Raw genomic sequence first — 22,369 nt, forward strand, 5'->3', positions numbered from 1 at the left:
AGAGGGAGATGCTCCGGTTCCCCCGGCTCCAGGGAGGATTCCTGGCAGCCCCCAGCCCCAGCTCAGCTCAGTCTAGAAGTAGCCCCCATTCCCTTGGAGGAGGGAGAGAGATGTTCTCTTTTCTTGGAAAGTGGCTTCTGTCTTGTCCGCATCTGGGCATCTCCTGGCAGACACCCAGGTACACCAGACGGACAGACAAACAGACACAAACGAAAAGGACACCCTGTCCCCCTATTCATAGATCTAGGGACAGGGGCTGCCACCCCCTCCCATCCTCCCCGACCCAACCAGACACACCCAAAGACTGACCTCTAGAGAGACACAGCAACACGCAACAGAGAAAACAGACCGTAGAAATACGCAGAGACGAGGACAGGCAGACACTCATGCACACGGACGCGTTCGTCCGGGCTCACCTAGACCTCCGTGGTCCGCTACGGAGACGCTCAGGGGCACCAGAGGAGCGCACTCACCCGCGGGGCCCCAGACGCGCCGCTCCGCCGCGGCCACGCCTCCGCGCCCACACCCTCGGGCCGGCTCAGGGCGACACCTTGCCCGCCATCCCACCTCTGGGAGCCGGCGGGAGGCACCTGTCATCCGGCATCGGCTCAGGGGACAGAGCTGAGGATAGCGGGCGGGTCCGGGCGCGCGGGTCGGGGAGCGGGAGGACGCGCGGCCATCGGGGCAGGGTTGGCCCCAGGCCGAGGCACCAGGGGCGGGGAGCGGCCCGCGTGGGTCCAGAGTGGGCGGAAGTGTTGCCCCGGACATTGAGGAGGGAGGGAAGGTGGGCGGTGCGAATTGAGGAGCGCGAAGAAGCCGGGGTCAGCCCGGGTCAGCCTGGGTCGGCGGGGAGCGGGGGGGAAGGTGGTAAGTGGATCGGGTGGGTACCTTGACCGAGGGTGGGGGCAGAAGGCGGGAGATCAGGCGTCCGAGGGTGATCAGGACAGCGGGCTGTTTGGCAGAGGGCGTCGGGGCTAGGGCAGAAGACGGGGGCAGCGGGTGGGGCCCGGGTCGCAGCCGCCCCCGGGACTAGACTCAGTGCGGGTCCCTCAATGATGCCCGAGGGCCAGGAGGCGCCTGCCTCTCCCCAGGCGTTTCGGAGCAGCCCGGACAGGGGCTCGTCGGGACCCGCAGCCTGCCCGCAGCCCCAGCTCCCGGCCCCGGGGCCCCCGGAGTCCCCGGCCCCTCGTCGGGGCGCCATCCGCGCCAGCTTCCCGCAGAAGCTGGCGGAGGCGCTGAGCAGCCAGTATGGGCTGAACGTGTTCGTGGCGGGGCTGCTGTTCCTGCTGGCCTGGGCCGTGCACGCCTCGGGCGTGGGCAAGAGCGACCTGCTGTGCTTCCTCACGGCGCTCATGCTGCTGCAGCTGCTCTGGATGCTGTGGTACGTGGGCCGCAGCTCCGCGCACCGCCGCCTCAAGGACACGCACGCCGGCGCGCGCTGGCTCCGCGGTGAGTCCCCGAAGCAGCGAGCCGGCCGGCGGGTGAGTGCCCAGCGAACCCAGCCTGCTCGCCCGCTAGCCGCAGCCCGACAGCAGCTCTGTGCCCTTTCCTCCTCTGACTTCTCTCCTTTAGTCTTTTCTGCCTCCATCTTCCTGCACATCTTTTCTGCCCGCCTCCGCCCACCTTCCCTTCTCTCTCTTTCTTTCTTAAGGCTGGATTATTGCCATAGTCTCCTCTCTCCGCCTTCAGACTCTTGCCTTACATGCCATCGTTGGAACTACGGTTACACAAACCTATTCACATCTTTCCTTGTTTAAAGCCCTGCCATGGTTCCACGGACCCCATGATGGAGGCCACACTCCTTATCCTGGCATTCAAGGCTTGCTAAGATCTGAGCTCAGATGGCCTCTTTAGTTTAATCCTCTCCTTGGCCCGCATTCTGTGCTCCAGTCTCAAAGGCTTTTAGTTCCCATCACAATATTTCATGCTTATTTGCCTTTGCATATTCTGTTCCCTCTTCCTGGAATGCCTCCCACCTGCCTTGCTTTAGGAGATAGGGCTCAGGCCCCACCCCGTGCTCCCCAGTGATGCTTTTCAGACCCCCTCTCTCACCCTTTGGGGTTCTGACTGCACTCCTTCACCCCTCACTGCGCCCTGGGAAGTCACTGTGCTTCTTGTTGACACTTCTGTCCCCTCCACCACACTGGGAGATCTCTAAGATGCTCATCTCTTCGTCCTAGAGCCAACTCAGGGCCTGGCATAGAGTGGGTGCTAAGAAAATGTGGTTGAGATGAATGATGTAATCAATGAGTGGATAAATGTTCAGGCAGTGGGGAATAGAAGCACTTGCTAGGTACCCACAACACATTGATTGAAACGTCGTCAAGACAGGAACCCTTCTCTCCTCAAGGACCTTGCACTGTTGGAAGGGAGATAGACATGATGCAGGTCAAAGGGAGGAGGTGGTGGGGAGTCTGTGGAGAAAGCGGGTGCCTGAGAAATCTTCATGGGAGGGGCCGGGTACATTTCACTCTGTGTGGTCCAGACACACCACAGGTCTCTGCTTGAATTCTCATGTACGATCTGAATTTAAGTCTCAGAGTGTGGCTGTCATTTTCCTTGCATGCTCTTGGGCACGTTGTTTAGTCTTCCCACTCCCCTAGTTTCAGCATGTGTAGAATGGGAATCACACGTGTAGGACCAGTGACTGCTGGGTACAGGGTGGGCGCCCAGCACACAGTCACTCTCCCTCCCACCCACACTCCCTTCAAAGGTCTGCCCCAAGGACACCTTCTCTACACACCTGGCAGGAATTACTCCTCACTCCCATGGGCTGCCACAGCTCTCTCTGTGTAGAGATCTTTGGCACTTGTCAATTTCTGCCTTGTCTTATGACTAGTGGATATAAGCCTTGTCATCTGGATGAGATTTTAGGTTTCTTAGGCTCAGGGACTGCTCATCTTGCCTTTGGAAAAACTGCACACAACTGCAGCGTGGCCCAGATTCCTGCTCTGAAAGTAGTTGTTTCAGGGAGGTTCGTGGTTTTGTGACCCTATAAATGGCAGTGAATCCAGTGTCACAGCAAACAAGCAAACAAGAATAAAATGTTATTTTGAGGTTGTTGACTTAAACGGGCTAAAAAAATATTGCATACAGAGGCTTTTGACCTATGCTTTCCTGTAGTGGCAGGATCCTTCCTTGGTCTTTCCCTCACTTCCTTCCTACTCCATCCTTCTTTTCTTCTTTCTTCTCTTCTTCCCTTCTTCTTCTCTCCTCATCCATCCCTTCCTTTCTGTGTTACTCCTCCCTGTTCCATCCTCCCCCTCCTCCCTCCTATCCTTTCTCTCGCCCTCCCTCCCTCTCTCCCTCCTTCCTCTTTTTCTCTCTCCTGCCCTCCCCTCATCCTTCCTTCCTCTCTCCCTCTCTCCTTTCTCCCTTCCTTCCTCTCTCCCTCCCCCACCCTGTTCTTCCTCACTCTTCCCTCCTCTCTCTCTCCCTCTTTCCAGGAAGACTCTAAGCACTGGGACCCCAGTCAATGGATGAATGGTCGTGCCATTTCCCAAGACTGGGAAGACAGGAGGAGGAGTAAGGGTGGGGATGCAGAACCAGGATTCCTCTTGTGGATGTGGTACAGCTGAGATGTCCATTAGACACCAGGTAGAGCTGGAGCAAATGAGGCAGTGTAGGAGAGCACATAGTAGGTGTTCAGTAAAGGGGGTGGCTGTTTAGACGCTCAGCAAGTTACCCCATAATAACATAACTATTCAAGTGAGCTATGTGGATGACAGAAGTGGTGCTGACCCTGGAAGTCTTGGCTTGATGTCTTGGCTCTGTTACCTTCGCCTTTCTGAGTCCCGGTTTCCTCATCAGTAAAATAAGAATACTGGCCACCTCTCAGGGAGGAGCTGGGAGAGGTCGAGTGAAAGCTGTGTGCAAAGCCCTGTCTATCCCTGTGAATGAGCTGCAGTTTATCAAAGAAGCAAGAGCCTAATTATCCCCAAAGTACCCCAGGAGGCCATAATGCCAAGGGAAGTACCTTCAGCCCCAGCAGGGACTGAGGATTTCCCTGGAATCCTAGCTGGAAAAACAGGTTTGACTTAGCGCTGCCCTGGCTTCTGTGATGGTCTTAGAAGTCTGGGGCTCTGAGAAAGAGCCACCCTGTGGAATTCTGGGCACTGAGGTTTTCCAGAGAGAGTTTTTGGGTCTTGGTACGGGCTGTGAGGCATTTCTTTGAGCAGGAAAACATTCTGTCCCACCTACTGGGTGTGAGAAAGTGAAGACTTTCTTTGGAACAAAAAATATTGACTAATTTTTAAAAATGAGTGGAAATGATGGATTATTCATCCAGATCCTCTGTTTGCTAAGAGATTGATTTCTTCTGGAGGAAGTGGCAGCAGCTGGGATATCTCATGCCAGTCCCGTGTGTCCAGTGACGTGAAAACCTAATGAATAGCCATTTCTTCCTGTTAATTACCAGGGTCCTGCTTCTGTTCTGTTTCTGGTCTCTTAAAAGACCGCAGTGGTGAAGGTAGTCCTTTTCCTTGTTTCTGGCCTGTCTCAAGCCCAGAGAAGTGTTATTAACACAAAATCATGGCAATGACGACAGTAAGACTAATAGCCACAGTTATTGAGTGCGTTTGGAATGCTGGTACATTAGAAGCATTGTCCCAGTTGTTTGTTACAATGAGGCTTTCTTTGTGCGTGTGAATAATCACTCCCAAATCTACTTTCATGAGATCAGATTTTTACAAAGTGCTTTTTACTTAAAATGAGGCACGTCCACGTATACGACACATTCCATCTCTGTCCAGTGCACCATCCTTGGAAAAGGGCTGCTCAGAGCACTGTGTTCCTTATCCCTAAGGGGCTGCAAGTAAAGGGGCAGACGTGAGCTGCTTTTGTAAGATCTGCCCAGGACAGGTGGCTGTACAGGCTGTAGAGAGAAAGATTGGGACACAGTGATGAGTTTTAGAAACAGACGGTCCAATGTGTGAGAAAGTGAAGGTTGCTAAAAGAAATGGTTCCAAGTGCACGTGTGAAGAGAGGTGGACTGCCATGCAGGATGGTGGCGGAGAGCAGAAGAGGAGGGAGAGGGGAAGGAGGAAGGCTGCAGGACACGAGGATGCAACCGCCCCTGCACCCAGGGGAGCCCACAGTCTAGGAGTGCAGCCAGGACTCACAGAAACCACTGGAGGATGACTGACAGGATTGCAAAACCTGGTGTGCAGTCCTGTGGCAGCGTCTGGTGTGGCCAAGGAGAGAGTGGTCAGGGTGGGCCACCGTGGTATTCCAGCCCACCCTGCTGACTTCGGGGCAGATGCAGCAAGTTCATGAACATGGGTCTGGGCTTCACCTTGTTTCCCTCCTCAGAATGCACGCTCATCTCAGTTTGATCACCTTACTCCTCTGCAGACACGGCCTCTCCAGATACTCCTCATTTCCTTGGGCTTCTGTCCCTGCTCTGGGTGTAGTGAGCCCATGTCAGTGTGCCTAGCAATTCTCCTCCTTTCTTTAAAACAATAGTTTTCTTGAGATGTAGTCCACATCGTCTACAGTTCACCCATTTAAGGTGCACAAGCCAATGGTTTGTAGGATATTCGCAGAGATGTGCAAACATCACCACAGTCAATTTTTAGAACATTTTCTCATCTCAAAAAGAAACACTGTGGGGCTTCCCTGGTGGCGCAGTGGTTGAGGGTCCGCCTGCCGATGCAGGGGACACGGGTTCGTGCCCCGGTCCGGGAGGATCCCACATGCCGCGGAGCGGCTGGGCCCGTGAGCCATGGCCGCTGAGCCTGCGCATCCGGAGCCTGTGCTCCGCAACGGGAGAGGCCACAACAGTGAGAGGCCCGCGTACCGCAAAAAAAAAAAAAAAAAAGAAACACTGTGCCCTTTAGCTATCATCCCCCAGACCCTCCCCAGGAATAGACAACCGTGGATCTACTTTATGTCTCTAAGCTCGCCTGGTCTGCACATTTTTATAAATGGAATCACATAATATGTCATCTTGGCGCTGGCTTCATTCACTGAGCATAACGTTTTCAGTCTCCCAGCGGTTCTTGGGGTGGGTGTTATCACCCTCATTTTCTAGACCAGGAAGCTGAAAGGGCATCAGGAGGAGGGTTGAGCCCCTGTCACCAGAAATATTCGGAGAGAGTGAGAAAGAGAAGAGAGATAAGTTCCTGGCTTCGGGACAGAGGGTGTGATATTAGCAGGTGACAGAGAAGGCAAAACCTCTAACTTCCATTTGGTTTCTGTCCTCTTCATCGAGCAGAGGGACCTTTGGAACTTGCAGGGAACAACAGAGAAGGTGGCCAAGCCCACTGCATGGGGACAACTTTTGTGACGTCGGGGCAGAAACTTTGGTCTGGTTTTGTTCAGCAGTCTGGACCGAGCTCCCATTCTGTGCCAGGCGCTGGCTGAGCCCTGGGGACAGCAGGATGCTTAGGTTTGGCCCTGCGTGGAGGGCTGCAGGAGGGGGCAAAGACGGTGCAGACAATGAGGGGCAGCAGAGCACGATGGCTAAGAGCTCCCCACCAAACCCCACCCCAACCCATGTAGCCTCACTTTTCTGCCCCGGTTTCCTCATCTGTAAAATGGGGAGGATGATACCCCCCAACCATCACATAGGGTTGTATGAGAATCAGTGAGTTTGTACATATAAAATGCTTAGAGAAACCTGTGGCATTTAGTAAGAGAAATACATTATTATTATTCACTAAATGATTCAGTGTTATGATGTGCAGGGGATGGGTGGGTAGGCAGAAGGGTAGCCTGGGGCAAGGGTTTGGGGGTTTAGGGAGAGGTCCCAGAGGAGGACCTTCTGCTTTTGCTGGAGTCTGGAAGTGAGTTCAGAGATGTCAGCAAGATCTGAGTTAGCTGGAACCCTATCTGCAGGCTTCAGATCTTGGTTTTGTCCAGGGGGTAGTGGGGAGCCATTGAAGGTTTTGCACAAAGGGAATGATGTGATCATACTTGTATTTCAGAATAATCACTCCATCTGCAGGGTGGGACCTGGTTTTCAGAGGAGTAAAACAGGAGGCTGAGAGGTCAGTTAGGAATTAAGTGGACTTAGGGAGAATATGTAGGGTCTCAAGAAGCTACCCTGAATTTTAAAGATGATAAAAAATACACAGAAGATAGAGAACTGAGCATAACAGCAACACCCCAGCAAAATTCTGGAGCAGATCAAGATGCAGGGAGTTTTGAGCAATTCCCTCAGGAAAGGGAGCCGTGATCCAGCCTGGGGTCACCGTGAGAGAGTCTTGCCTAACTGCATGCATTATCATGCATGTTTGGGGTTTGGGGATGGGATTTCTGCTCTAGTAGAAAATGTAAACCTGATGTCAGGATTTCAGCCTCATGATGTAGCTGCCCAAAAAGCCGATGTTGGTCGGGCATTGATTGGAAAGGAGGTCAGGCTGCACGTGGAGTGTCACGTCCCCCTTTGAGCATCACGTGGGTGCCTGCAGGAGGGCGGCCCCAGGAGGAGCGAAAGGATGTCCAGTTCAGGAGAGAGAGGATGTGGAGATGTGGGGTGGAAAATGCTGCAGGCCCACCCCCTTCAGCTCCAGGTCAGCAAACGAGAGTCCCTTCTTCAGGGAAGCCTTTCCTGATGCCTTCAGACCAGGTGTGGCTTCCGGGTTGTATGTTCTCATAACACCCTGTTTTCTTCCTAGCACTTCTCAAGCAGGAGATTGTGTCATTCAGTTTGTTTGTTGATCTGACCAGATGGTGAGCTCTTGAAGGCAAAGACCCTGTCTGAATGTAATTACCATTATAACCTGAGCTCCTGGCACTGTGCCTAACATGTAACAAGTTGATATTTACTGAATCATCAAATGGGTGAATGCATGGATGAATGGATGAAGGAATGAGTGAACCATGGCAGAATCTCCAGGGAAGGGGATGGCAGTTCTGGGAGGCTGACTGCAGTGCACTGTGGGGAAGAGCACTGTAATCTAAGCACCAGCTGGTGATGGAAGGGTGAGCCTCCCAGCCCTGGGCATGTCCAGGTGGAGACCAGATGGCCGCTGGTCATGATGCACTGGGAAGCATCCTTGCATGAGATGGGAGATGTAAACTAACTTTGTGGAACCTTCCACCTCTAAGAGCTTATGGTTCAAGATTCTAGACTCCTAGAAGGGATCTGGGAGCCTAACACAGAGGAGGAGTCTCCCCTCTGCCAACACTAGACATTTTAGGATTATTCTCAAGGAATGTGGCTGGGGAACTGTCTAATTGGTTCTAATTCATTAAGTGTTTCTTTGTGGTTGAGTGATGATGATGATGATAACATCCCGTTTATAGAATTTTCTATTTGTGGGGCACTGTTCTAGGTGCTTTTCATGTTATGACTCATTTAATCTCCTCTACATCCCTAGGAGATAGTCAATCTTATTATCCACATTTTACAGATGAGGAAACTGAGGCACAGAGAAGTTAAGTAATTGCTCAAGGTCATCAACTATAATAAGTGGTAGAAAAAGGATTTGAAGCCAGGCAGTCAGTACCTACCTCTATACTCTGTGTACTGTGTTTTTATAGCATAATTGATTTTTATCAATATGCAAGGTGGTATTATAAAACCAAGTTTATCAATTGTGTGATTCAATTCTTCTGTTTCTGTGTCATATCTTATGTCTACTAGATCTGTCTAGTTCTGAAATCTTCTACTCTTTTTTTTTTTAAAGTAGCAGTTAAATATACAAAACAAAAATGATTTTATATGGGCTATTTGATTATTATATCTTCCTCATACATTATGTTTTCTTTTTCATGTGTAGTGATAAGGGTGGAAGGATTCTTTATCCTATTTATTACATTGAACCCTAAATCCCAAGTGGTCTGATATTAATATTGCTGTTCCTTCTTTCTATTCGTTTGTATTGCTACTTCCTCTTTGCCCACCCCTCTATTTTCCACTATTATCACTTAGTTAAAAGTGTGTTTCGTAAAAAGAACATATAGCTAGGTTTTGTTTTTAATTCAATATTCCCATCCCTTAATTAATGCGAGACTTAGATCATTCTAATTGTAATGACTTATATCCCAGACTTTATTATTTCTATTTTTCTTTATGTTGATTATAATGATTTATTTTACATATTGTTGCCTCATGTGCCTTTTCTACATGTTTGCTTTTTGGAGCACTTTGAACATTTTATTGTGTTTTTCTATTCCATTAATGGCTAGATTCCCTTTTCTCATTCTCATAACCAGATACATATTACTCCATTCTTACCTGAAAACAAAATATGCAACATTTCCCCCAGCAAGACACATTGCTTCCCACTCCAAGATCCTCCCACCCACTCTGTTCCAGTGAGACAAGACCTTTAGAGTATACATTTGTTTCCCTCTTTTCCCCTAGTACCCATCTTTTTACCATGAGAACTTTGAAAGGTTTTTCATCTCTGCTCCCTACTCAGTCATCCCCAATTTTATTCTGTATCACAAGTCTTTATACAGCATGTAAATGACACATTTCCAGACAGTTTATCTTCATCCATTCGATTTAACCTCTCTTATCTTGCTTTCTTTTCTATTAATCTGTTTATCTACTGGACTATTCACCCATTCACATTCATCCATCCATCATCCATCCATCATCCTTCCATACATCATCCTTCCATCCATCATCCATCCATCCATCCATCCATCATCCTTCCATCTATCCATCCATCCATCATACATTCATTTACACCCTCCCTCCCTTCCTTCTCTCCTTCCTTCCCTTATATGTCCATCTACCTCTACATTCTGTTGCAAAGTTCGTTGCTCACTATCGTTGCCTCTCCTCTTCGTCTTCTCTCATTGAGGGGACTCTCTCCTAATTCACTGGTTGTTTGGTTAAAGCCCTTTTTCAGGTGAGTTATGTGGATGATATTTTTCTCCCTGTCCTTTTTTTGTCTGTTCAACTGTCACCTTCTCAGAGAATCCTTTTCTGACCACCACCGTCAACCTCAGTCCTCTTCCCTGCTTTACTTTCCTTCATGCACTTAGCACTTCCTGACATTTCTTCTGTGTTTATTATTTATTTGTTTATTTTTCTGCTTCCCCACTCAATGTTAAACTCATCAAGGACAGGTACTTTATTTTACTGGCATTTTAATATCCCAAGTACCTGGATCATAGTTGAACAACAAATAGTTGTCAAACAATTATATTTGGCATACCTTCAAATATCTTTCTGTCTTTTGCCCTGACAAGTGGGTACCATCTTGGCTGGGAATAGGGTTCTTGAGATGCAGTCCTTTCCTTGCAGTGGCCTCTAGCTACTCTTCCACTGGCTTCTGGTTTCCCACGATGCAGATGAGAAGTCTGGTGCCAGCTCATCGCTCTCTGTTTTGTGTACTCCACAATTTATGCAATACTATATGTGTGTATTTTTGTTTCTCCAGCAATCTTACTTGTTTACCTTTGAGCCCCTGGCGAAATGCCTCATGCACAGTCTGAGTCCCTAAAATATTTGTTGTACAAATAAATGGATGGAAGGACGGATGAAGGAAAGAAGGGCTTTAAGAGCGTGAGAAGGCACGTGATGTGTTTGTTACAACTCTTGAAATGTCAGTGGCAAAGATCAGTGGTTCTCAAGGTGGGGTCCCAGATGACCAGCATCACCCCACCTGTGAACTTGTTAGAGATGCAAATTTGGGGGCCCCACCCCAGATCTATTGAATCAGAAACTCTGGGGGTGTGGCCCAGCACTCTGTGTTTTAAAAAGCCCTCCAGGTGATTCTCTTGCAGTTTGTGAGCCACTGCTGTGGACCAATCTCATTTTATAGATGGGAAAGCATGGAAGTGACCTGTCTGAACTCCCATGTTCCATTGGTGGTACAGCCAGGTTCCCAGAGTTACAGCCTGTGCCCTTGCCACCCAACCAGGCTGCCTCACCTCATCTTGCTATTTCTCTTTGTAATCAAAACGAACCATGCATTTATCAAACCATTTCAAAGCCCTGGGATTGATTCTCCACTCTTACAAAGTTTCTGATTTCACTGGGGCATTTCCAGGATTAAAGAAAATGTGACTTAGAGTTGTTTCTATAATGCTTTGAGCAATGGAAAGGAGCCAGGCGATTGCATTACTCTTCACTGGAGGCTTCTTAGGCCAGAGCTGTAATATTATAGCTCCCTGTTATGGCTTATGCCCTTCTCTCTTCTCTTGCCATAATTCATGTCAAACACGATCCAGTTTCCTCCGTTCGTGGGAGAGAATGTATGAATGGTGGTTAATGTTGGCCCAGAAGGGGGATTAGGGACTGTGACATCGATCAAGTCCCCACCATCATTATGGTTTTCTTGCTATTTTTTTTCATTTGGTTACGAGTTTCTTTTTAATGTATTTTGCATATTCCTTCCCAGTCTTATTCATATGCATATTTCTTGTTTGTTTAATTTGTTGTCAATTATGCTGGATGTACCATCAGAGAACTTGCCTTTCTTCACTTCACTAGCACAGCCCTTTTCATGCCACTGCTCTAGACCCCTCCCTATCATTTTGAAAAAATAAACTTTCTATTTTACAGACGAATTGCAAAGATAGTACAGAAAGTTCCTGTATACCTTGTACCCCTTACTTTTATTATTTAGAGCAGGAATTTAGGATCAGAGAACTGAGATTTTTGAGCAGAACAGTGACACTCTTAGATGGATCATTTTGGGGGGAAAACTTCTAGAGGACTTGTGTTGTTTTGGCCAAACTTTGTTGAATGTACGTCCTTTATCAGACCCTGGAATATGCATGAGGTCGGTCCAGACATAATATTGTCTTCTACTTTCAGCTTGTGAGGCCAATAGTAGAATTTGCTTTATATATATTTAAAACTTTTAAAATTGTGATAAAATAGACATAACGTACAATTTACCAACGTAATCATTTAAGTGTACAGTTCAGTGGTGTTAAGTACATTCATATTGTGAATTCATTACAATTGTAATGTCCAACACTCTTTCATCTTGTAAAACTAAAAGTCTGTATCATTAAATAACTCCCCATTTCCCCCTCACCCCAGCCCCTGGTAGCCACCATGTTGCTTTTTCCCCCTATGAATTGAACTATTCTAAGGCATCTTCTAGGAGCACAGTCATGCAGCATCTGTCCTTCTGTGACTGGCTTGTTTCACTTGGCATAATGTCCTCAAGGTTCATCCACGGTGTAGCAGGGGTCGGAATGCCTTTCCTTTTTAAAACGGAATCATATTCCATTGAAGAGATATGCCACACTTTTTAAAAAAAAAAACAGGGCAATTAAAAATAAATTTATTTATTTATTAAATATTTATTTATTTATTTTTGGCTGCATTGGGTCTTCGTTGCTGCGCGTGGGCTTTCTCTAGTTGCGGCGAGCAGGGGCTACCCTTTGTTGCAGTGCGTGGGCTTCTCATTGCGGTGGCTTCTGTTGTTGCAGAGCATGGGCTCTAGGTGTGTGGGCTTCAGTAGTTGTGGCACAAGGGCTCAGTAGTTGTGGCTCACGAACTTTGTTGCTCCGCGGCATGTGGGATCTTCCCTGACCAGGGCTTGAACCTCGTCCCCTGCGTTGGCAGGCGGATTCTCAACCACTGCACCACCAGGGAAGTCCCTGCCACGCTTTATCTGTTCATCCATTGATGGACACTTGGGTTGCTTTCACCTTTAGGCTATTGTGAATAATGCTGCCATGAACATGGGTGTACATGCTTTTGTACCTGCTTTTGATCCTCTTGGGTATATTGCTGGACCATGTGGAGTTACTGTTTTTAAATTTTTGAGAAACTGCCGTACTGTTTTCCATAGCGGCTACACCATTTTACATTCCATCAACAGTGTATAAGGGTTCCAATTTCTCCACATCTTTGCCAGCACTTGTTATTATTTTACTTCTCTCCCCACGCCTTCTCTCCCTCCCTCCCTCTCTCCCTCCCTTCCTTCCTTCCTTTCCCGCCTCCCCTCGCTCCCCTCCCCCTCTCCTTCCCCCCTCCCCCCACCCCTTTTCTTTCTCTTTTTTGGGTAGCAGCCATGCTAATGCACGTGAAGTGGTATTTCTTTTCTTTTTTTTTGGCCATGGCACACAGCATGTGGGGTCTTAGTTCCCTGACCAGGGATCGAGCTGCACCCCCTGCAGTGGAAGCATGGAGTCTTAACCACTGGACCACCGGGGAAGTCCCTGAGGTGGTATTTCATAGTGATTTTCATTTCCCTAATGATTAGTGATGTTGAGCATCTTTTCATGTATTAATTATCCATTTACATATGTTCTTTGGAGAAATGTCTGTTCAAATCCTTTGTTTATTTTTTATTTTTTTTAAATTAATGGTTAAATTGTCGTTCTGTATAGAGTCTGGACCCTCACACCGTATCAGATATACGATTTGTGAACATTTTCTCCATTCTGTGGGTTGATAGTGTCCTCTGATGCATAATTTCTTTTTCATTTTGATGTAGCCCAAGTTACCTATTTCTTACTTTTGTGGTTTGTGCATTTGGTGTCATATCCAATAAGTCACTGCCAAATCCAACATTATAAAGATTTCCCCCTATGTTTTCGTCTAAGATTTTTATAGATTTAGGTTTTCCATTTAAGTCTTTGATTCATTTTGAGGTAATTTTTGATGTACTGTAAGGTAAGCATCCAGCTTCATTCTTCTGCATGTGGATACCCAGTTTCCTAGCACTAGTTGTTGAAACAAATGTACTTTCCCCATCGAATTGTCTTGGCACTCTTGTCAAAAATCATTTGACCATTTATGTGAAGGTTTAATATAATTTATTTTGAAATGATATTAGTGCATATTAACACTTATATATGTGTATTTCTACCCTTCCCCCTCCCCCAATTTAGGTAGTATCACGTTGTTTGCAGTCATTACCGTCATCCTGGGATGCCTTAAAATTGGGTACTTCGTTGGATTTTCTGAATGTTTATCAGCCACAGAAGGAGTTTTCCCTGTTACCCATGCGGTACATACTCTGTTGCAGGTAAACACGACACTTGTTGCTTGTTCCTTGTTGCCTGGATTCCTGTTAAGTGTATCCCAGGGTATATAAAACAGTCCTTCAGCTGCCTGCACTGTAAAGTGGGACTGTGTCCTCTTGGCCATTTTTGTGGGAATCTTAAGTGGCAGAACTTACACTGATGAAGAATCAGGAAACTCGGCCAAGTCAGAGTCCACCAGAAAAGGCTCTGGGGAATTTTAATTAACAGTTTTATTGAGATATAATTCACATACTATACAATTCACTGATTTAAAGTGTACATTTCAGTGGTTTAGTATATTCATAGGGTTGTGCTACCATTACCACAGTCCATTTTAGAGCATTTTCATCACCACCAAAAGAAACTTTGTGCCATTACAGTCCCTCCTCTGAGTCACTGAGACCTTTTCTTTGTTCATTTGTTGTTTGCTTACTTGTGGATTAAATTCTTTAGAAATGAATGAGAGGTTCATTCTCAGCCTTGGTCAACTTGGTGTGGGTAAGAAATAAGGATTTGATATATAATTTAAACCTATAGCTTAGAATCAGAAAAATCTCATGTTTGAAAAAAACCTTAGATGGATCTCCAGTGCAGCTTCCATCCTTGGCAGAAATCCCTGGAAATGGCTATCAGAGTTGAGATAACAGTAAAAGTAATAAGTAGTATGTCTATAGGACTTTTGCAAAGTACTTTTCATTTTCACTTCGTGTAATGCTTTCAACAACTCCACGAGAACAACTGTCGGATTGTCACACTAAGGAAGGAGAGGGGACAAATGACTTGCCCTAAGTCACAGCCAAGACGCCATGATTCTTTTTTTTAAATTGAAGTATGGTTGATTTACAACATTGTGTTAATTTCTGCTGTACCGCAAAGTGATTCAGTTATACACATATATATATATATATATATATACATTCTTTATATATATATATACACACACATTCTTTTACAGACATATTGAATACATTCTTTATATATATACACACACACACAATCTTATGCATATATATATATATATTACATTGTCCATGGTTCTTCTCCACAGAAGTCACCCAGAAAGACCATGAACTTGGTCCAGGCATACTGTTATTGCTCAAAATATTTCTGCATTCCCGATTTAGGAACATCCTTCAGGACCAATTTCTCACCTGCGAATGCCAAGGATGCCATTTTTAATCTCAGTTTTTTATAAGAAAGTGGTCTCCGCTCTGCACCCAGGTGACTGCCAGTCAGCTCTTGGTGACCTTACGGTGTTTCTTGAGATCAACACACTCTCACAAGTGAAGCTCTGTGAGAGACGAGCCTGACAGCAGTTTGCCTCTGTGGGAGGAACAGGGTGGCAACATCGGTGGAACAGGGTGGCAGATTCCAGGGAGACCTGTTTGAACGGGTCGCCTTGCGTTTTGAGAGTTGTTGAGGGCTGAATTGTGTCCCCTGCATTCAGATGTTGAAGTCCTAACCTCCAGGACCTCACAATGTGACTGTGTGCAGATAGGGTCTTGACGGCGGTAATTAAGGCTAAATAAGGTCATGAGGGTGGTCCCTAATCCAATAGGACTGGCATCTTTATGAGAAGAGGAGGGAAGGACACAGACACACAGTGTGAGGATGCTGAAGGGAGGTGGCCATCTGCAGGGCAAGGAGAGAGGCCTCAGGAGGAACCAACCTGCCAAACCTTGATCTCGGACTTACGGCTTCTAGAACTATGGGAAAATTAATTTTGGTTGTTTTAAGCCATCCAGTCTGTGGTACTTTGTTCTGGAAATGCCGGTAAAGGAATACAAGAGTTAACTGGTTATTTATTCCAGGGGCGTCCAATCCCATGATGACAGTCTTATAGTGATGCCAGTGACAACATGGAAAGCCTTAGGGGACCAGAAAGAATTTCCTTCCTCCCTCCCTTCCCCCTTCCCTCCTTCCTCCCCCCGCTTCCTCCCTCCTTCCACTCTGCTCTCTCTCTCTCTCCCTCCCTCCCTTCCTTCCACAGGGGGCAAAACCCTGTGTTCAGTACTGTGAGTCCAGGGTTGAAAAGCCATGGTCTGTGCCCTGTGGAGGTGTCAGAGCGGGAGACAATCACCAAAACAGACTCTGTCCGCACTGTCAATGCTTTGACATAATCGCCCAGAGCGGGTGCCAGGGAGGGCCTCTCACTAGCTTTGGGGTACGGGGTGGTTGTCAAGGAGAGAGGGGTGTGGTGTGTCAGACACCATTACAAAGGACATCTGGGGCTGTGAAGTCTCTCCACCAGATGGGGGGAAGATGTGTGGCCCGTGGGGGGTGGTGAGCAGGGGTGACGGGCCCGGACTGGAGCCATGGTTTAGTGCAGGGCTTATAAGCATGGACTCTGGTCAGACTACCTGGCTTTGGCTCACAGCAGCAGTGTGACCTCGGGCAAATATGTTAACCTCTCTAGGCCTCATGGGTCTCATCTGTAAAAATGCCTCCTTCACGGGGTCGTTGTGAGGATTAAGGTGCTGTGTGTAGAGCACTTTGCAGTGAGCGCTTGGTCAAGGCTGACAGCCACTTAGCAGCTTCGACTCTACCTTGAGGGCAATGGGGAGCCATTGAAGGTTCTGGGCAGAGGAAGGACCTGGACAGAAGTGAGTTTTCAAAAACTGTTACTTGGTGGGTTGGGGATCTCTTTCTTCCTTATTTAAGGCATTTGGTCAGTAGGTCAATTAATCAATCTTCCTATACCTATTGGACACTTACTACGTGCATTTGTGACATTAGATGATGGGAGAATACAAAACATTACTTTCTAAAACATACTATTTATTTTTAAATTGTGGTAGAGTACACATACCATAACATTTGCCACCTTAGCCATTTTTATGTGTATGGTTCAGCAGTGTTAAGTATATTCACATTGCTGTGCAACCAATCAGCAGAACTCTTTCATCTTGCAAAGGAAGTTCTGTCCTCTTTAAACGCTAACTCCTGATTCCCACCACCCTTAGCCCCTGGCAACTGCCATTCAACTTTCCATGTCTATGGATTTGACTACTTTCTGTCTCTTTGAATCAGACAAGTGGAATCCTACAGGATCTGTCCTTCTGTGACTGGCTTACTTCACTTAGCATAATGTCCTCAAGGTTCATCCGTGTCGTAATGTGTCAGAATTTTCTTCCTTGTTAAGGCTGAATACTATTCCGTTGTGTGGATGGACCACGTGTTGTGTGGACACTTGGGTTACTTCCATCTTTTGACCATTGTGAATAATGCTGCTGTGGATATGGGTGTACAAATATCTTTTTGAGACCCTGCTTTCAGTTCTTTTGGATTTGTACCCAGAAGTGGGATTGCTGGGTTGTATGGTAATTAAAAAAATATTTATTTAAAAAATATAGTATAGGGCTTCCCTAGTGGCGCAGTGGTTGAGAGTCCGCCTGCCGATGCAGGGGACACGGGTTCGTGCCCCGGTCCGGGAAGATCCCACATGCTGCGGAGCGGCTGGGCCCGTGAGCCATGGCCGCTGAGCCTGCGCGTCTGGAGCCTGTGCTCCACAACGGGAGAGGCCACAACAGTGAGAGGCCCGCGTACCGCAAAAAAAAAAAAAGAAGTATAACATTACTGAAAAAATTGAAAAAGAGACTAAAAGTGTGTCTGTAAGCCCATTAACTGAAATATTTGTTGCTGTTTTTATGTGTTCCCTCCATTCTTTGTACTCAAGTGTACATTCTTGGCAAAGTTCTACGTGTAAGGTGCAGAATTTACTGTTTTGAGTGTTTCACTTAAAAAATCATAAACATTTTTTGTGTTGCTATGTAGTCTTTATCAAGGCATCAGTTAAGTGGTCCTCTAACTTAGAATTCATAGATAAAAGCTAATTTACTTCAGTGTTTCCCTATTGTTGGGTTGAATGTCCTCTTTACCAGGAGTCACTACTATCTGTTTTTTAATTGTTAGGTGTTTCGAGAATCAGGCCTGAAAGTGTTTTCCAGAGCAGGATAGTAAATCTTAGGTGAAACGATGTGGAAGAGAGAGTATGTGTAAGTGTAATTTCTTGTGTGTTGTTTGATTTTCTTTTTTATGACACTCAATTGAAAATGAAGGCTAAATGAGACAGATGTATAAAGTGCCTAGCTGTGTTTGGCACGTAGTAGGTGCTCAACATGTGTTTGTGTCTAAATAAGGCCCCACATGCTTCTAGAGCTCAGAAAGTGCCTGGGACAGAGGAGGTGCTCATTCAATGTCCACACATGAGTGAGTTGAGAGCAGAGAGATTTTCCTGAAAAGGTACCTGCTCCAGGCACTGTTCTAAGTAGTTGACATGGATTATCCTATTTCACTGCTCACAGCACCCTCCAAGGTAGGTTCCACTATCATACCCATTTCATAGATGGGAAAACAAACCTGCCCAAGGCCGAGAGAGCCAGGATTTGCACACGGGTCCGATACGGCCCCCATCCTGAGTTGCTTCTAGTGACTGCGTGGCCAGGGGCCTGGGCAGCGTGTATAACAGAGTGAAATAAAAGACCAGCTTGAACTAATTCTGTTCCTCATTGAAAGCGCTCAGAATCTGGTTTCTGGCCACTGGCGTAGTAACAGTTCAGTGAATATTTCTCGAATGAAGCCTGATAAGGATGACATAAACACGTGGACAGGGGTTATGGTAGGCAGGCTGCCACTCCCCAAGCCCCACCCCACGGCAGACTCGTCACTATTTCCTCCTAAACCTGGAGGCCTCTATCTGATTCTCCCGGCAGTGCCCCTGCAGCACTGTTCCCCCCAACACCCCTGGGAATGGCACTGCCACCTGAGATGAGGATAGTGACTTGCCATTTTGGGGCGGGGGAGGTCACTGCACTGACTTTCCCCAAATTTTTCACACCTTTCCCTTAGGTTTTATAGCTTCTCAAGGGTGCAAATACAGTGATGGCTTTCCCATTGATGTATCTTTCTTTTCTTCCTTTATTTCCGTTTAGGTGTACTTTCTTTGGGGGCACGCAAAGGATATCATCCAATCTTTCAAAACACTGGAAAGGTAAAAATCATGGGTAATTGCTTACGTGTTGAATTTAATGTTCATTTGAAACAAACAAAACTCATCACTGCCATCTTGATTGGGGTTTTTTGGGTGTGGGGTTTGAACTGACTTCATTATTCTGTAAATGTGAATTTTACAAAGCGCTTTATAATGAACGATCACATCTTCTTGTTTGTTTGTAACGGATTTCACCTCCTGAAACGGCTCTGAGCACACTGCAAGCTCTCGGTTTCCTGGTCGCTGGCGGACGTTGTGTCTTCTGAGTTATGATACGATGTCAGCCGTGGCGAAAAAGCAACAGTCTGGACTCTGCCAACTAGCTTGCTTGGGTTTTAAATGAGACCGAAGCTCCGCTCCATCCTGACAAGCAAAGCCTTCATTTGTGGCCTGGGAAGGGGACCCTCTGCTTTGCCCTCTCTGGGACAGCTCTGGAAGTAGGGTGTTGTGGGTTGGATTTCACTTCTGCTGTCTTAGAAACTTCCCTTTATGAGCTTCAGTTTTTCTCATCTGTAAAATGGAGATAATAGCATAGCCAACCTCTGGGGACTGGATGAAATAACTGATGTAAAGCTTGTTCCTGGCATAGAACAAGGACGCCGTAAGTGTTGGCTCTATTATTATCTCTGATCACCTCTCCCTCGAGATGATTGTGAAGATCAAGGCAGAGAATCTACAGGATAAGAGGGTGAATTACCTAAACGCATGGTATGATTATCATGTAAGAAAGCCTCTGTGCACACATCCAGGGGAATCAAGGGATCACTATTTAGTTTCTAGAAAGATCCCTCATCATATAAACTGTCAGTGAGGAACAGAAAAGTCCCCCAGTACCTTTTGAAATGAAATCTGCTATTTAAGAGAGTGACTTATGTAAGACCACTGGTTGGAACTATTTTAACAGACTATTGAATTAGAAATAACTTTCACCAACCTCATTACGCAAAAAGGATCAGCTTCGACAAGGAGTGAGGCATCTATTGAGCTCCTACTGTGTGCAGAGCCTGCTGCCAGGCACTGGTGGTGATATGCAGAGGTAATGGGCCGAGATATCCAGGCATCTGAGCATCATTCCAGGAATGTGCAGCCTGTGCTCTCCCCTGTGCAGCCCCAAGCAGTGGCCTTGGCAGTGATCTTTAACTCCCATCTTAACATGAGAAGCCACGCCTCCTGGCAGAAGGCGCCACTGCTCTGCCTCCAGGGGAGGAGAATGGACAAATGGGGTCCAATGGATAAGTCAGGGACAAATGAAGTCCAGGCTCCGATGACCCAGCAAAGGCAGCTTTAATTGTGCCTTAGGGCAGGACAAAGACTTCCGCATCCACCCTCACATTTAATCCAGGCTCTGCCAGGGTAACTATGGTAACTATTCTTCTCTGCATTAAATGGATGTGGCAGGTTAGGGGACTTAGCTGGGTCTCCAGAGTGCAAGTGGCCAGCTGGGGATTCCCATCCAATTTCTCCCATTTTGTGTGCTGGACCAGGTCACCTGGTCCTCCTTCCATCAGTGAGCCTGGGCTCCACTCGCAGCTTGAGGAGAACACTTGCTGATTTTGTTCTGGGGCATGGGTTTCACTTCATCTATTCCATAGACATTCTTTAAAAAAATTTCACTTTTTTTTTTTTCCTGATAAAACTTGTAAGGGTACAGTGTAATTAAAAATCATCATAATGCCACTGTTATGGACTGAATGTTTGTGTCCCCCCCCAAATGCATATGTTGAAGCCCTAACCCCCAATGTGATGGTATTAGGTGGTGCCTTTGGGAAGTAGTTAGGTCATTAGGTCCCACTAATTCCCCATGATGGGATTAGTGTTCTTATAGAAGAGGAAGAGACACCAGATCTCCCCCCTCCTCAACCCCTGCACAAAGCGCACCTAGAGGAAAGGCCACGTGAAGACACAGTGACAGGCAGCCATGTGCAAGCCAAGAAGAGAGGCATCACCAGAGACTAACTCTGCTGGCACCTTGCTCTTGGACTCTGAGCCTCTAGAACTGTGAGAAATAAATATCTGTTGCTTTGTTATAGCAACCACAGCTCAGACAGCCGCTACCCAGAGGTCACTACTATTCACACTTTGGTCTGTTTTCTTCCAGTCTTTTTTTGGTGAATAGATATATATATTTTTTTCTTTTTTCCTTTTCACAATTGTGGTCCTGGTGAGGCTCTCTTCCTGACTTTCAGGTGCTGCCTTCTTGCCATGTCCTCACATGGCCTTCTCTCTGGGCAGGGAGAGAGAGACCTCTCTGGTGTCTCTTCCTCTTCTTATAAGGACACAAGTCCTATTGGATCAGGGCCCCACCCTTATGACCTCATTTAACCTTAATTACCTCCTTATACCCCATCGCCAAGTACAGTCACATTGGGGGTTAGGGCTTCAACATATACATTTTGAGGGGTCACAATCCAGTCCATAACACATCTTGTTGGACATCGAATCTTTCTGAAAGTTTTTGTTGTTATTATAAATAGTACTGTGATGAACATCTTTGGCTAAAAATATTTTTGAACATCTCTGATTCTTTTCTTTTTTTAAATTATTTTATTGCAGTATAGTTGATTTACAATGTTGTGTTAATTTCTGCTGTCTAGGAAAGTGATTCAGTTGTGTATATTCCTTTTCCATTACAATTTATTGCAGGATATTGAACGTAGTTCCCTATGCTATACAGTAGGACCTTGTTGTTTATCCTCTGGTTATTTTCTTGAGTTAAATTCCTAGAAGTAGGATTGTGGGGATAAAGGGTGAGATGTTTTCAACAAATGTATATTGGGTAGTTTGACCTACTGGGAACTCCTGGCTGAATGAAATGGGCTTTCCCATTCATAAAGCATTTTCTTTTACATGTGTTACTTATGAGAACCTCTCACAGTAGCCCTGTCAGGGACAGTAGGTATGATCATGATCCCACTTTGAGATGAGGAAACTGAGAAATGAAGTAAATGTCCAAGGTCAGGCAGCTCCCCTGTGCATAGCTGGGCAGGATCTGAATGCTGACTTTAAATCTACTGCTATTTCCATGGCATTGCAGTGGCTGCAGTGGCCATCAGGGTTTGCTGGGTGAAATCTTTCTCTTTGATTAGTTGACATCACAGTATATTAGATATATTGGGACTAACAAAATATCATTAAAATTATTTTCACCTGTTCCTTTTTACTATTCTTTAAATGTGGCTACTAAGAAATTAAAAATTACATATGTGGCTCACATCAGTGCCTTGCATTATATTTTGGGGGATAATGCTGTTCTAGGCCATGTACGCAGACATTTCCCACCAGGATTTTTCATCTGAAAAAGTCCCTATAGGACTGGGGCCTAGTCCTGCCTTGGCCTTGCTTGTTGAACAATTGGAGACAAGTCTCTTCCTGTTTCTGGGCATCTTTCCTAAACTGGATAGTGAGTGGTTTGAACCAGATATGCTTATAACTTGATTTAGCCTGTTTTTTTTTTTTTTTAAATAGGGCAAAGTGTTAACCATT

At 46.4% G+C, this 22,369-nt stretch overlaps 1 protein-coding gene across 1 annotated transcript in view; it reads left to right on the top strand.

Moving 5' to 3' along the window:
* Positions 1 to 1,052: 1,052 nt before the first annotated feature.
* The window catches only part of OTOP1 (otopetrin 1), a gene marked incomplete at its 5' end in the record, with an annotated part of 42,683 nt that continues 21,366 nt past the window's right edge, over positions 1,053 to 22,369 (top strand). Inside the window, 3 exons of the mRNA XM_079920344.1 lie at positions 1,053 to 1,449; positions 13,762 to 13,898; positions 18,828 to 18,886. Coding sequence (XP_079776470.1) covers positions 1,053 to 1,449; positions 13,762 to 13,898; positions 18,828 to 18,886 — 593 coding nt within the window. The remainder of the gene's footprint in view (positions 1,450 to 13,761; positions 13,899 to 18,827; positions 18,887 to 22,369) is intronic.

Source organism: Stenella coeruleoalba, assembly GCF_951394435.1.
Source record: "Stenella coeruleoalba genome assembly, chromosome: 4".
Taxonomy (NCBI): domain Eukaryota; kingdom Metazoa; phylum Chordata; class Mammalia; order Artiodactyla; family Delphinidae; genus Stenella; species Stenella coeruleoalba.